The following is a 13,221-nucleotide window of genomic DNA, read 5'->3' on the forward strand; positions in this document are numbered from 1 at the left end:
TAATGCGGCCCCACGCCTCGCGACAGATCCTCCCGCTTGCTGAGTCAATACTATGGAGTAGTACACCAAGTCTAAATCCCGGGTGTATATTAAACCACATAAGCGCATGCCCGCCGATCAAATCCCCGAGCCGGCGGTCTCCATGTTTGGACTGCGTTACCTAAATTGACCGGCGAGCAAGCCTACGCTCTAAGATGAGCTCGGCAGTGAAAGAGAACAGCCCATTCACCCCACTGAAGAGAACAACTCTGCCTGTATGTCGGCGAAGACCTCTCTTTGTCATGATGCCAAGCTCAGCCATACAGATGTCTACCAACGCCTCTGAGAAAAGGATTTTCGAACATATCTGGATATTCCAGCGAGCAGTGCACGGTAAAACTACTAGTATATCTATAGAGCCACTGACACCTTCCACAAGTAGATATTTCTTTTTTATAAATTTCGCGCGGTATTGTGTAGTTCTAGTGGCCAGGTGAAGGACACTTGGATGTTCTGGAGCATGGCGCACTGGCTATTGAGTTTAACGGGATGATATTCTATAAATTGGGAAAGTGAATTCGGAGAGCAAGTGAATTATCGGGAGAGCGAGACAATATCTAATAACTCGTGACTGTTGGTCAAAAAGAACAAAAAGCAGCATTGATGGTCCAGCCATATCTACTACTCCTACTCTTGGATTGAACTTTGAACTTTCTGTAATCGAAGGCAAGGTACAACTTCTTAGTGTCTGTCCGGAAGGCGAGCTAACTGCTAGGCTATTCTTTCATGTGTGTTTGTGGCTTTGAATTATGTTTGAGCGGAAGGCTTATATACTGCAAGCGCCAAGAGATTGATTGATTGATAACAGGCCGATAACAGGTAGGAGCGACGAAGCTACGGAATGTTCAATGACAGTCGGGCCGTGAAAAGATGGCTACATCTCAGAAAGATCGTATCAGGTCGGGCCTTACTTGGCTCATCATATTACCAATATTTAAGACCAATTATAAGCCAAGGCTACTTTGTCACTCCTCCTCAGCTGCCTGCACAGGGGCTGGAGTACGAACCCTCTTCCCGGAAAAGGTTCGTACTGCAGCAGAGAGTCGGGAAAGCTAGGAGACCCCGGGGTCATTGATCACCTCCTAACACCGTCTGTATATGCGAGTGTAGACAGGTGTGGACTAGTTGTGCCGGACTGAACCAGATACTCTCTGACACTTGAGTGGTATGACTCCGAGGTGTTTACCCCTCTTGCCGCCGTAAAGAGTAGGTATGAATGTGGCCATAGGTTTTTAGGCAGTACACAGATTTGGTTGAGCTGTCGACCCCATTATTTCTGGTTTACGTGGTATGTGCGCACCACCTACCAGCTAGCGCGCGCAGGTTACGATGTAGAGGGTACGCACTGTATGCTGAAAAGGAATGGGAAGGGGGGCTTAAACAAATGAGGGGATAGGGGTTATCTCTGGGGTAGAAAGTGCAGCTGCTTGAGAGAGCTATGAGGAACCACGGCCCGGTGATAAGTCGGGGTGCCGCTTTTTGTGGGAGTGGCTTCCTTGTGTACCAAGCTTGAGATTGGAGTGGGTTTACAGTAAGAGAAGGGAGTAGATTGGTCGTTGAATGTTACCAGTACACGCCTGCCACCATTTCGCAACGTTTGTAGGTGGTAGTGTGCAACTATCGAGTGACTGTATATGACGGAAACATTCATGAATGATCACTTGACTCAGAGACTAAGTCTCGCGGCCGCGGGAAGAAAAAAAAAGAAAATATAGCCACAGGGATATATATTTGCGCCGTCAAAAATACCAATGATTCACAGACGGGAATTAGGTGCCCAATGCGCGGGGTGAGGCCAGAGGCAGCCATTTTTGGGAAAAATCAAGTACTTGACGCCCAATCCTACCATTACCGCAGCGTAGGCGCGGTAACTGGCCTGACTAATCACAACCTCTCACTCGGTCCTCATATCAGGGGGTCTCAGCTAAGCAACCCTCGGGCCGAGAGACCGTTCCGGTGCCGGATTTTATATACTCAAAAGGCATTGCCTCATAGCCCAACCGGGTGGGTATGTGAACTTTGGTGAAACCATGATCGAGCAAGTGGCACGTGTTACCCCCGGGGTCTTCGGTTGCCTCCAAATCCACACCCTCTCTCCCTCGTTCCTTCCTTGATTTCGTCGTAGAGTGCAATTGAATTTTTGTTTCCCAAAAGAAGCCAGATCCTTGTATCGCATATTAAAGAGGACGAATCTCACGGCACAGGGCTCCGGCACGAATTGTTTCCCCCTTGGGGGTTTTTTTTATATGTGCCGCAGATCAGGAGTCGGAATGGGATGGGGATGGGGATGGGATGGGATGAGATGGGATGATACATGAAAGGTCTCGCTTCCTTAGTTCCGGGAGATGAACGTTTTTTTATATATCGTGGTAGTAGTTAATTAGATATGTACGCAATACGTTTGAGTTTCACTCGAATCTCCACTACCGCCAGGTCTCGAAACGGCGCGCTTCCAGACCTTTGAATCTCCGGTGAAAGTGGCGGAAGTTGCTGAAGACACCAAGCCGTCAAAAGACAAGCCTAGCTAAGGCGGTAACGTAACGTCGTAGCTGATATTTGTTCCATTTCCAATTTTAACAGCAGCGATTAACGAGCCGCGAACCGGGGAAGAGAAGGTGAGAAGGAACCGAGACCTGAGGAGTGATGTTCTCATTTCAGATTCTAGATGAGATTGTTTAGTAGGTAGCGCAGGGCGGCAGCCGTAACACATGATTCGGCAGATCCAGGCATGGGCGAGAGAAACAAAATTATGTGATTCTTGTTTAAATTGGATCCTAGTTAATTTCCTAGGGCTGTGTATGTGTGCGATTGGTGTGAGTGAGTTAGTTAGTTGGAGGAATTTCACACCCTAATAATGGGGAAATAAGGCTGGGTAGGGGTGTGCAGTGATATTTGTGAATGTTTTAGGGTTGTAGTAGGATTAGCGAAACAAGAAGCTTAAGGGGGAAAGGAAGGATGGATCATGACAGGGTAAAAGCAGACCAGGGCGAGGGTTAGTGCGCTAGTTAGTGCCACAATTGCAACTGCCACACCCACCCACACCGCCAAGAGGGCTGGGTGGATGGATGATATAATCCAGCCTGCATGGGCCGGTTTTGTAAAAGTACCAAAAACCTTTGATTAAGATTCATCCATTTCATCCCTGTTCAGCAAGCAAAGCAAACATTCCTTTCTTTCCATTCTTTTGTTCCTTTCTTTGTGCGGATTTTTTCTTCAGCAACCTGTAGCTACCGGCACAGTGTGTAGTAGCTTCCTCGTCTTCCCCATCCCAACGTAAATACTTCCAGATATCCCTTCTACTTCGACGCGAGCAAGGCAACATTGCTCTCTCTCCCGGTATAAACTTTCAGGTCGTATTGGAATTTGGCGCATATCGCGAGTAAGTCGGTCCATCATTCTGCTTGCTATGTTTTCCCCTTCTCGAGCCTTCTTCCTCTTTCCTCTGTGGCCAGGATTCGACGAACACGCTGTCATACAGTCAGACGGCTGTTTCATGGAAGAAACGGAAAGGTGAGGATAGGAATTCGGAGTAGCAGCAGTAGTGAAGGGCCATGATATATATCTGCTGTGTGGTTGTGGTAGTGGTTGAGGGCATTGGTTGTATGGTAACCAGAGGAACATGGTGGGATGGTGTGGGAAGTACCGATAGCTACACCTAGCTATCGGTTGGCTGTCATCAGGCACCGACAGACCAGACCGACAGCTTTAAACAACGTCGCAGCATGCGTGTCGGTCTGTCGCTGGTGCTTTGACGCCACCAGCGCCCACCATCCCTACAAATTGTTTCCCCAGCTACTTTACGCCGTGCATACCTCTACATCACATTACATCTTCCCCTGCTGCTGCTACCCTGATTCCGAGTTGTGGGCTTGTACCCCAACATATCCATCTTTCCTCAATCTGTTTCTCACGTTGCAGTAGTTTTTTTTCTTTCCCTCTCTCGTGTTACTCTCGGCCCCATTGTTCCCACTTCACCCCTCCTCCCTCCTTCTCCTCTTTATCAGCTGCCCCTCCTTCAACAGTATTGATAAATACAACTTTCGCTAATCGCACGCTCCTCCGGTGCTCGAATTAGCTCCACTTGCACCATTCTCAAATATCGCTGCCGCGTTCAATAATAGTACAATTCCGGAACTCAGTATCACCCGAAGGGTACTGGCATAGAGACTCTCCTTTACCCCTCGTCACCTCACGGGAGCCCTGGAAATATGGGTGTTAAAAGTGATTTCAAAGCTGCAAACTCAGCATCGAATGTCAATGTCACAGCTACAAAGAAAGATATCTCAGTCGAAACAGCGCCCAAGCGGGATTACAAAGACGATGTACGTACACCTGCATTCTTCGCCTCTTATTTGACTGGGTTTGCTACGCTTTTATGGGCGTTGCGGGGGGAAACACTGGGAGGGTGACTAAGTGTGAAAAAAATAGGTGATTGAGGATCTTAACTGCGACTTGAAAAAGCTGCAGAAGTCGCTCACATGCGTCATCTGCCTGGAGATGCTTTTTGAGCCGTACACGCTTCAGTGTGGGCATGTGTTTTGTTACACGGTATGTAAAACCCTCAACAATACTTGGATTTGAACCATAGCTGATGGCCAAGTAGTGCGTGCTAGACTGGTTAGGCCAGGCCCATAAAATGACTTGCCCCGAATGCCGAAGTGTTGTCAAAGTCCAGCCGGCGCCAGCTTACCTGGTTCGTGAAATTCCTGATGCTCCGCAATCAATCGATTTTCAAACCTGCTCACCATGACTTTGTCCATAGATTAAAGATATGATCGAAGTATTTGTGTTGCGTGCCGAACTTACATCGCCTAATGGGAGTGGCTTAGAGTTACGAAAACAGCAGCAAGAGGCCCTCAAAGCAGTTGAAAGAGATAAAGCTAGTGAGGGGGGATTAGCTGGGGGTGGGCTGTTCCGCGGGTTGTTCAAACAGAAAAAGAAAGACCCAAGAGTAGTACGTGACCCAGAGGATGGGGTGTCAAGATGCCCAAGATGTAACTGGGAGATAGAGGATGGATATCGGAATCGTAGGTGCGAGCACTGTGGCGGTAGATTTCGGCGTTTGTCTCGCTATGGGGATTTTTCGGATGATGACGATGAGGATGAGGATGAGGATGAGGATGAGGATGATGACGATGAAGATGATGACGAAGACGATTCTGGGTCCGAGACTGACACCGATCACGAGAGAAGACATCCACTATTTGAATCAAGTGACGAGAACGAATTGGAGGAAGTTGACTGGGATGCGGCCGATGCGATTCACATGTTTGCTCGCAACCACCTCCAAGGTCACTTCGACGAAGATGAGGATGAGGAAGATGACGACGAGGAGGAGGACGAGGAGGACCACAGAAACAGAATGCGGGATTCCTCAGAATCAACAACTGGTGGGAGAGACGAACCAATCATTCTCGAAGATGGCTCTGATACCGATGAGGGAACAAGAAATGTTCAAAGACCACCTAGGGTTGTCCCCCACGCCGGGCGGAGAGCGAGGCATAGGGCCACTAATCATACGGAAACAAGTGAAGACGAAGGAAGTTTAGCAGATTTTATAGAGCATGACACACCCGAGGTTCGAAGAGGGAGACCAGTACCTGGAAGAAATGGGGCAGGGACACGCAACATTTTTAGCAACAGCCCTGTGGTCATTTCTTCATCTCCAGCAATCATAGCACCCACTCGAAGAAATGCAAGGAGGACTGTTATCGATGACGAAGAGGAGGACAATGAATCCTCAGTCTCAGAAGCATCTTTAATACACCCGCGACGTGACTATAGCCAACGGCGCGGGCCCATCGCATTGCCTAGTGATAATGATGATGATGATTTGGAGACACTAGGACACAATATGGGATATACACCTTTGGATTACACAGCTAGCGAAAACGAAGATGACTCGTTTGTGAGTCCGTCATCCGGCGGAGGAACCCACACAAATGTTGCCAGTCATAACACTGGCTCTGGTAGTGTTTTCAGTGTTCCGGAAGAGGATGAGGAAGATGATGGGGATGATGATGAAAGTGAAGACCAGGATGGCGATGTGAGGATGGGTGGGAACGAGCAAAGAAGGAGAATTCCCAGTAGTCAAAGGGCTGTGAGGAACAGAACTAGAAGCAGCCGCCCTCACGCTATAGAGGATGATAGTGAGAGCGACTCTGATGCTCCCACGACAAGGCGAAGACGATTACAGGCCGCCGGTAGTATGAGTAACTATCGCCGCGGTGAAACGAGTAGCTCCCGCAACTGGTCTAGCCGAAGACAAAGAGAGATTGTCCCGGCGTTCTTAAATATGTTCCAACAACACAGTCAGGCAATGACCGAAGGCCGATTGGAAAGTTTAGGTTCTATGAACCCGAGCGTTAGCCCTGCCAGGAGCGCAACACCAGTGCAGAGAAATTACACTGGCGGGTCATCGTCTAGGGCCACAAGATCTACAAGGGAATCTGCACGGGAATCAAGAGAATCAACGAGGGAACTAACACCTGTGCAAGCAATGGGACAGGGCTCCCCGCCTCCGCCATTTTCACCAATGTTTCAGGGTATTAGTTCAAGTTTGGCATCAAACAGTCCAGTACCAAACAGTCCCGCACCCAGTAATTCGCAAATACAAAGCCCACGCCTAGGCGCTGAAGCACGTGCAGGAAGCGAAGGTGGTCCTAGCAGTCAAACGCCTTTACAGTCACCAAGACCTGTTCCGATTACAATCGGAGCCTCCCCGCAAGCCAGTCGCATGCGCACTAGGAATTCAAGACAACAGCTCCGAGGGACCACAAGCCGCTCGGGTCCTCGTCTAGGCAGTGCTACAACTACACCTAATATCTCACAGCCAGCGCAGCTTCAAGGAGTTACAAGTACGGCAGCGGCCCATGGACGGCACCAGGGCGCTAGGCCACCAATCTTGACCGCTGCGGCATCAAGAGGTAGGAGAGGCACTCCATTGACAACAGCGGATATTCGTGCGCGAGGAGAGGCAATGCTACGACAAAGACAAGAGGCGGCCGAGTCAGCCAACGGCTTAGGAAGAAGGAGCAGCAGGAGGAATCTATCATCAAGTACGACAAACGGTGGCGGAAGCTCTGCGCCAGCACCGCTTGTCACCGTAGGAAGGATAGGCTCCAATACCTTGCAAGGTAACGGAAGGAGAGTAGGGGCAGTTATTGGGGGTGCACCAGGCCAAGGTGCGGGTGGCGGGCCAATGTTGATCATTGACAATGGTGACGAATAGATAGAAAACTGCGGGCTCAGAGCGCTTTGCTGATGCCTTTTCAATCGCATCCGTTATGCATTATCATACTTGTTTTATCCTACTCATTTCCCCTTCTTTCCTTTTTTCTTCCTCCTCCAAAGAGCGACATGCTGTACTATGATTTTCATGATGGACATGAGTTACAACTATTATTACATTCCGTAATTATGTTTTTTTTTACACAACTTTCCTGTAGTTAACTGACTATTAGTTAATTGGGAAGGAGCGTCTGAGGGATAGGATGTAAATGCCTTTTTCCTTTCTTTTATCATGTAGTATATCTAGCTCAAGCGAACTACATCAGTGTGTAGTAGACAAATGTTTATTTAAAGTGTATTCGCGCGATTATAGCGTATGTAGTGCGGCTGAACCCGAGAAGTCGTGATACAGTCCAATCTCCCTATAAGGGTATCTCTTATAAGGGTAATCGCCTTATAAGGGTATGGGTTCTCGGGCTATAATCACCTTCGTAGGCACAGATTCACCCTGTGTATAAGGGTACACGGCCTATAAGGGTACGACTTCGCGCCACTTTTGTACCTTATAGGGAGATTCGATTGTACTTGGCTTGTCTAACACGTCGGCGGGTAAAAAAGTCGTATTACACATTTTGAGCATGTCAGCAACCAGCTCTGGTAGCTCAGGGGTTAGAGCATGCGATTGCAGATCGCAGGGTCGATCGTTCAAATCGGTCTCAGAGCTTATCATATTCTTTTGCTTTTCTTTCCCCTGATCATGTGTACGCTATCCGGTGGAGGTTTAGCTGGAGAACAAGGGGCGGTGCATGCCGAGAAGACGGAAATGCTCATCTGGTAGAAAACGGCCACCAGGAGCGTAAGTAATGGTAGATGATGGGTGCAGTTGGTTCGGTTCAGTTGAGGAGCCAAGTATAAATAGTAGAGTAGAGTAGGTTATCACAGGAATTCTTTTTACATATTTAGCCCAAACCTAATTAACATTGTCTACAAAATTATTTCGCGTATTTTCTTGCTAGTTTTTGTTGTACCTGCCTCCACCAATATCTTTACCACATGTTCGTGGCCATTCCTAACCGCCAGCGAAATCGCTCTCCTCTTGAACGAATTTCTGGCTTCTACATCTACACCCATACCAACTAACCTCTTTACTAAATTTCCAGCACCACCTTCTGCGGCCCCAACAAAAATCTCAATCAGAATATCTGACTGCCCGTGTTCCGATGCCCATAACAGTAGCTCCTCCAGAACCTCGGTATCATTAACCTTAGAGGAGGCCACAATGGTTTTTATTGGCAGGGACCGTAGTATGTCGCGTCTCTCGGTTGTCCGAGTGAGTGTGCTATGGTGTGATACCAGGAAGTTTTGAACTTTCGGTCGATATCCCGATCGGATCGATGCCTCTAGTGTTAGAGGAATTGCTTCCAGCACTTGGCGGCCAGGTTGAGTTGCCTTGAGCGCGAGGGTGTACGTTTTTTCATCGACACAGGCTTTTACACCCAAAAGAAATGTCACTACGTCTTCGTGGCCGTTATACAGGGCGAGGTATAAAGCTGTTGACTTTTCATCATCATCGGTCCAGGAGTTGAGGGTCAGGTTCCTTGTCAAGTAAAGAAGCTTTAAGATCTCCAGGTCCCCATTTTGAGCGCAATAATGAACTGGGCGATATCCACTTGGGTCAGGACCGTTTATTGCGGCGTACTTCTCGTAACCGAAAGAGCTGAGTAAAATTTCCACAACATTTTTGAGCCGGAATTTGGCTGCTAGATGGAGGGGTAAATAGTTATTTTTATTACTAGGAGAGGAAAGTTCTGGGGTAAAATTAAGGTGGTAAGAGTTTTGGTCATATCCAAGTTCGAATTCTGGGGTTTCAGCGAATGTTTCGAGCAGAAGCATTGCTGCTCGCTCGTGTCCATTAGACATGGCTATGATGATGGCTGTTTTAATGGTGGGCGTGGTGTAAAAACATGAAAAAAGCTTTTGACCATGATTAGACACAAGTAGTTGCAAAGTCCTCTCATAGCCCATTTTCGCTGCATAATAAAAGGATAATTCGTCTTCCACCAGGCAGTTTATGTAAGATGAGGCGATGTAGTCGAGAATCTTGACGGGGGGCGTATCAAAAGGCTTATAACCCGTCCTTTGAGTAAATGATGCAAGTAAAATCGCAATAATATGTCCATAATCATTCTTTACCGCCCAACGGAACACATTTTCACATAAACGGTCTGACATACCGATCTCGCCATTTCCCCAGGGTCGGAAATTGAAATAAACCTTGTGGTCTAATACTAGCTCTGCGAACGATTCAATCATTCCATGGCTGCCTTCGAGATAAATGGTGTGTTCAACCCAATGGTTGATAATATAGTCGAGGAATCGATTTTTGATTCGGGTAGCTCTACAAGGTCTTAAAAGGAGATTAAAATATTGGTTGATGTCGACTGATGGGCGTGAGAATCCTGCCTTGCGGAGGAAAATCAACATATCGCTCTTTGTCTTTTTAACTAAGCCTATCATATCTGGTATCCAACTTGTCGCTGTTAGATGCGGAATTTCGGATTGCGTGACGGCGAGGGTCCTTTCGCGTTCGAAATCGTCCTCAAAGTCGTTAAACATAAGATAGGTGACACAAATGTTAGCAGCTTCAATTTCAGCAACTTCTGATCGAAAATGGAAGTTGGTAAGCTGCCTGGAAATATCGATTTCGTCAAGTGAAACATCGGAAACTAAAAACTGTTGCACAGTATAATGCGCCAAGTGAATACTTCTGTCCTGGTGATCGTATACCACAAGTTTACCACAGGCCCTGAAGACTTGTGAGGCTTCTGGCACTTTATCGAAATCAACCGATCTATCCTTTACTTCTATAGAAACCGCTTCCCGTAGCTCATCTAGAGTTAGGGCGCGTCTGGCCGCTACTATCCACCTAAAGGCCTTTTGAGCCAAATCGATCTGAGCTGCACCTTGGTGTATTATTTCAACCAAAGCTCGTGTGTATGTTTCGTTCAAATCACTTGGAAGATTGTTCAAAACGTTTCTGACACCGTCCTCTGACATTTCCTCGCAGATATCGTTGAGCTGAAATCTCACCCAAAGAAATCTGCATTATCTTAGCGAGTGAGAAATATCAAGGGATACTAATCAATTTATAGTTACATACCTGCCTTTCCCTTTTTCCACGAGTGTATCAATAATTTCTTGTAGAAAAATGGGATTCCGTACACAAAACTTCTCGTCTCTTATCTTCGTTTTGATGGTATTTCCAATAACCATAGAAATATCCGGAGAGACGCTTTTAGAACTAGCGGCGATGGAAAACCAATTACGACCGGTGAATGATTTGCGTATATCGTCTTCTACTCTGCTGGAAACAAAAAGCTTGACTATGGATGCGGTGCTTCGTCCCAACATAACTAGCCATGGCAAGATAAGTTCACGCTCCTTCTCATTGCATTCATCTAGGCCGTCGAGAACGATGAAGACCTTTGGTAGCTCCTTAATCGATAGAAAAAGAATATTAGAGAGCTCCTGCATGCTTGGAACACAGTCATTCTTATAAATATTTTTTATAGTTCGAACAATTCTCTTAGAAACCCGGGGGTCACTAGATAACTGCTGAATTATGTTTCCAACGATCTCTCGGGCCTGGAGTGTCACATTATTTTTGTAGTCGCAATAGAAATATGCCAAGAGGGCATCCTCAAGATCGTGTTCACTTTTGATGGTGTCAATCACGGCAGTCCTATACAATATCAGCACAATCCTACCATGTCAAAATAGGCACTAGTTAGTGGATAATTTACGTCAACATAGTTTTTCCAGAGCCAGCTAATGAAAGTTAACGTTTGAAAATCCTAGTAAGGTTTGCAATAATGTAGGCTTACCAATTCCATAAAGCCAAATGCAGGACGAACTACCTTGACTTATCCAACTGCAAAACTCGTGTGTAAGCGTTATCCATTTACCCGTGCCTGCACTTCGCTCTCTTTGGAGTTTATGATGCTTCCACTTAGGTTGACATTGCGATAGGTTTTGTAGGGCTGATATTCCATCAATTTTCTCTTCTAAGTATCCATTATAATATATATAAGCTAGTATTACAATTGCACATTATCATAAAAGGGGTTCTTACGTTCAAGCATTACCAGCTGCCTTTCCCACTCCTTCTGCGCCCTAAAATGCTCTAGGGCCCGGATCCGACTGGAAAGGGCTCGCTTTTCGCCGCCACCGACATGTTCATAAACTAGATCCCTCCGTTCTATTTCTTTTCTGTGTCTCTCTTTATCTGCAGTCTCTTCAATTATATAAGATAAGCTTGCTTCGATTTCGACCCTCTCCATATAGTGTTGTATTCTTCTCAGAGATCCGCCAGAGTCTTCCATAAAGGATTTCCATAGATTTTGTATAGTGCCTAGTTATAGATCTAAGCAAGGCATTTTGAACCCAGCTTTTAGGGGCTGGTTATATTGGTGTTGCATAAGATTTCTTTAGACTTACATTGACGACTCCTTGCGCTCCGGAAAAGATTGTTTGCTTGCATGCAGAACTCGAGGACATCCAGATAAACAAATGGCATGTACCCGATAACGTGTTTGTGGGTAGGGAATAAGCGCTCGTAGGCATTGAATCTAAACACTATATCCCCCACCTTTTTGAGAACGTTGACCAATTTGGAGTAATATTTCTTGAAATTACTTGAAAGCTATTCAAGAGTTAGCGGAGGGGTTTTAACTGTTTATCAGGGGTACTCTAACATATAATAATGCCCGGAAGCCGCCCCATATTGTACGTAGGATCAATGAAACCACACTAGGAGGTGCATCGATAACGCCGCCAAAGTAGTCGACTGCAGCGACAAATGATTGCAGTTTTTTCGCTGCCGTATTGGATCTACTTTTCGCCCGGTGTTGTGTTTCAACTGTCCCAGTACTGTAGATGTGGAATAAGTTCTCTAGGGTTGCGCTCTGGAAAAGAACCTTTTGCTCGTCGTTAATCGCATCAAGGTAGCGTTCTCGGGCCTGTAACCAAGGATCTATTCGAAAACTACATTATAACAATAAGAAGTTAGCTCCAATAATTAGAAGCAAGTCGGGTAATATGGAAAAACATGCCCCATCTGTCTTTTGGGGGTTGAAGTGGTGGTTCTCAGAGATCGTGCTGAGCCTAGCAACTTAAGTAGTGTAGCTTTCAAAACCTCAGCCTTGTCCTCTAAGCATGCACAACCTCCGTCAGCGTTGTGTGATATGTCGCGTATCACCTTGTGCGTAAGGCGTTTTTCTCTTTCTTTCGGTTGCATGATTTGGATCGCTGCATTATCTTGGCAACAAGCATGTGCATTTGAGTAAGCAGTTAATCTCAACTGGTTATTAGCCGTATATAAAAACGGTTGATTATGGAGTGTTGTAATGGATACTTGAACGAAAACCGAAGGTTTGTTTTAATTTGTGACTTGATCATATTCGCAAGCATCATATGAGCGGCCTTTATCTCATAGGCTCCACAGATCCTCATCCCAGATGGCTTCTCGAAAACCAAGTTTAACAACCATTCGACCTTGTAGATATTGCGTAATTTATCGTTTATCATCATCTTCGACTCCTCGCCTTTGAATTCCCTGGAGGACAAGTAAGAGCTAAAGGAGATATATTCTGTAATTAATTATCCCAGGCATGCATGCATGATGAAGACATGGTCAGTTACATACACGAGTCATGTGTTTACATGTAGTATATATGCAACGATGGAATGGTTTATATATATCTACCCCATATGCATGCATGACCATGTGCTTGATCTTTGTGTGGGCTATATTGACGCGTATGGAATCTAAGATCTCCAAGTTTTTTGTTTAGTGATGGGCACGAGCCGAGCTGGCTCGAACAGGTCGAGCTCTCTTAGTGACGAACCCGAGCCAGCTCGAGCCCATATCCAAAACGCTCTAGCCTAGCAAAA

General features: G+C 46.3%; 2 protein-coding genes across 2 annotated transcripts; one reads left to right on the plus strand and one right to left on the minus strand.

Moving 5' to 3' along the window:
• Positions 1-4,247: 4,247 nt before the first annotated feature.
• LAJ45_10400 (uncharacterized protein) lies at positions 4,248-7,270 on the plus strand (the record flags this gene model as incomplete). Its single annotated transcript, XM_046119925.1, has 6 exons — positions 4,248-4,361; positions 4,468-4,587; positions 4,643-4,732; positions 4,802-4,922; positions 4,973-4,993; positions 5,049-7,270. 6 exons carry the CDS (start codon positions 4,248-4,250, stop codon positions 7,268-7,270), a joined length of 2,688 nt encoding a protein of 895 aa, XP_045966903.1.
• Positions 7,271-8,253: 983 nt separating this feature from the next.
• On the minus strand, positions 8,254-12,565 carry LAJ45_10401 (uncharacterized protein; the record flags this gene model as incomplete). Its single annotated transcript, XM_046119926.1, has 9 exons — positions 8,254-10,369; positions 10,430-11,011; positions 11,073-11,097; positions 11,154-11,333; positions 11,402-11,680; positions 11,767-11,904; positions 11,965-11,971; positions 12,024-12,312; positions 12,381-12,565. 9 exons carry the CDS (start codon positions 12,563-12,565, stop codon positions 8,254-8,256), a joined length of 3,801 nt encoding a protein of 1,266 aa, XP_045966904.1.
• Positions 12,566-13,221: the final 656 nt, after the last annotated feature.

Source organism: Morchella importuna, assembly GCF_003444635.1.
Source record: "Morchella importuna strain M04M26 chromosome Unknown Morimp01GS045, whole genome shotgun sequence".
Lineage (NCBI taxonomy): Eukaryota > Fungi > Ascomycota > Pezizomycetes > Pezizales > Morchellaceae > Morchella > Morchella importuna.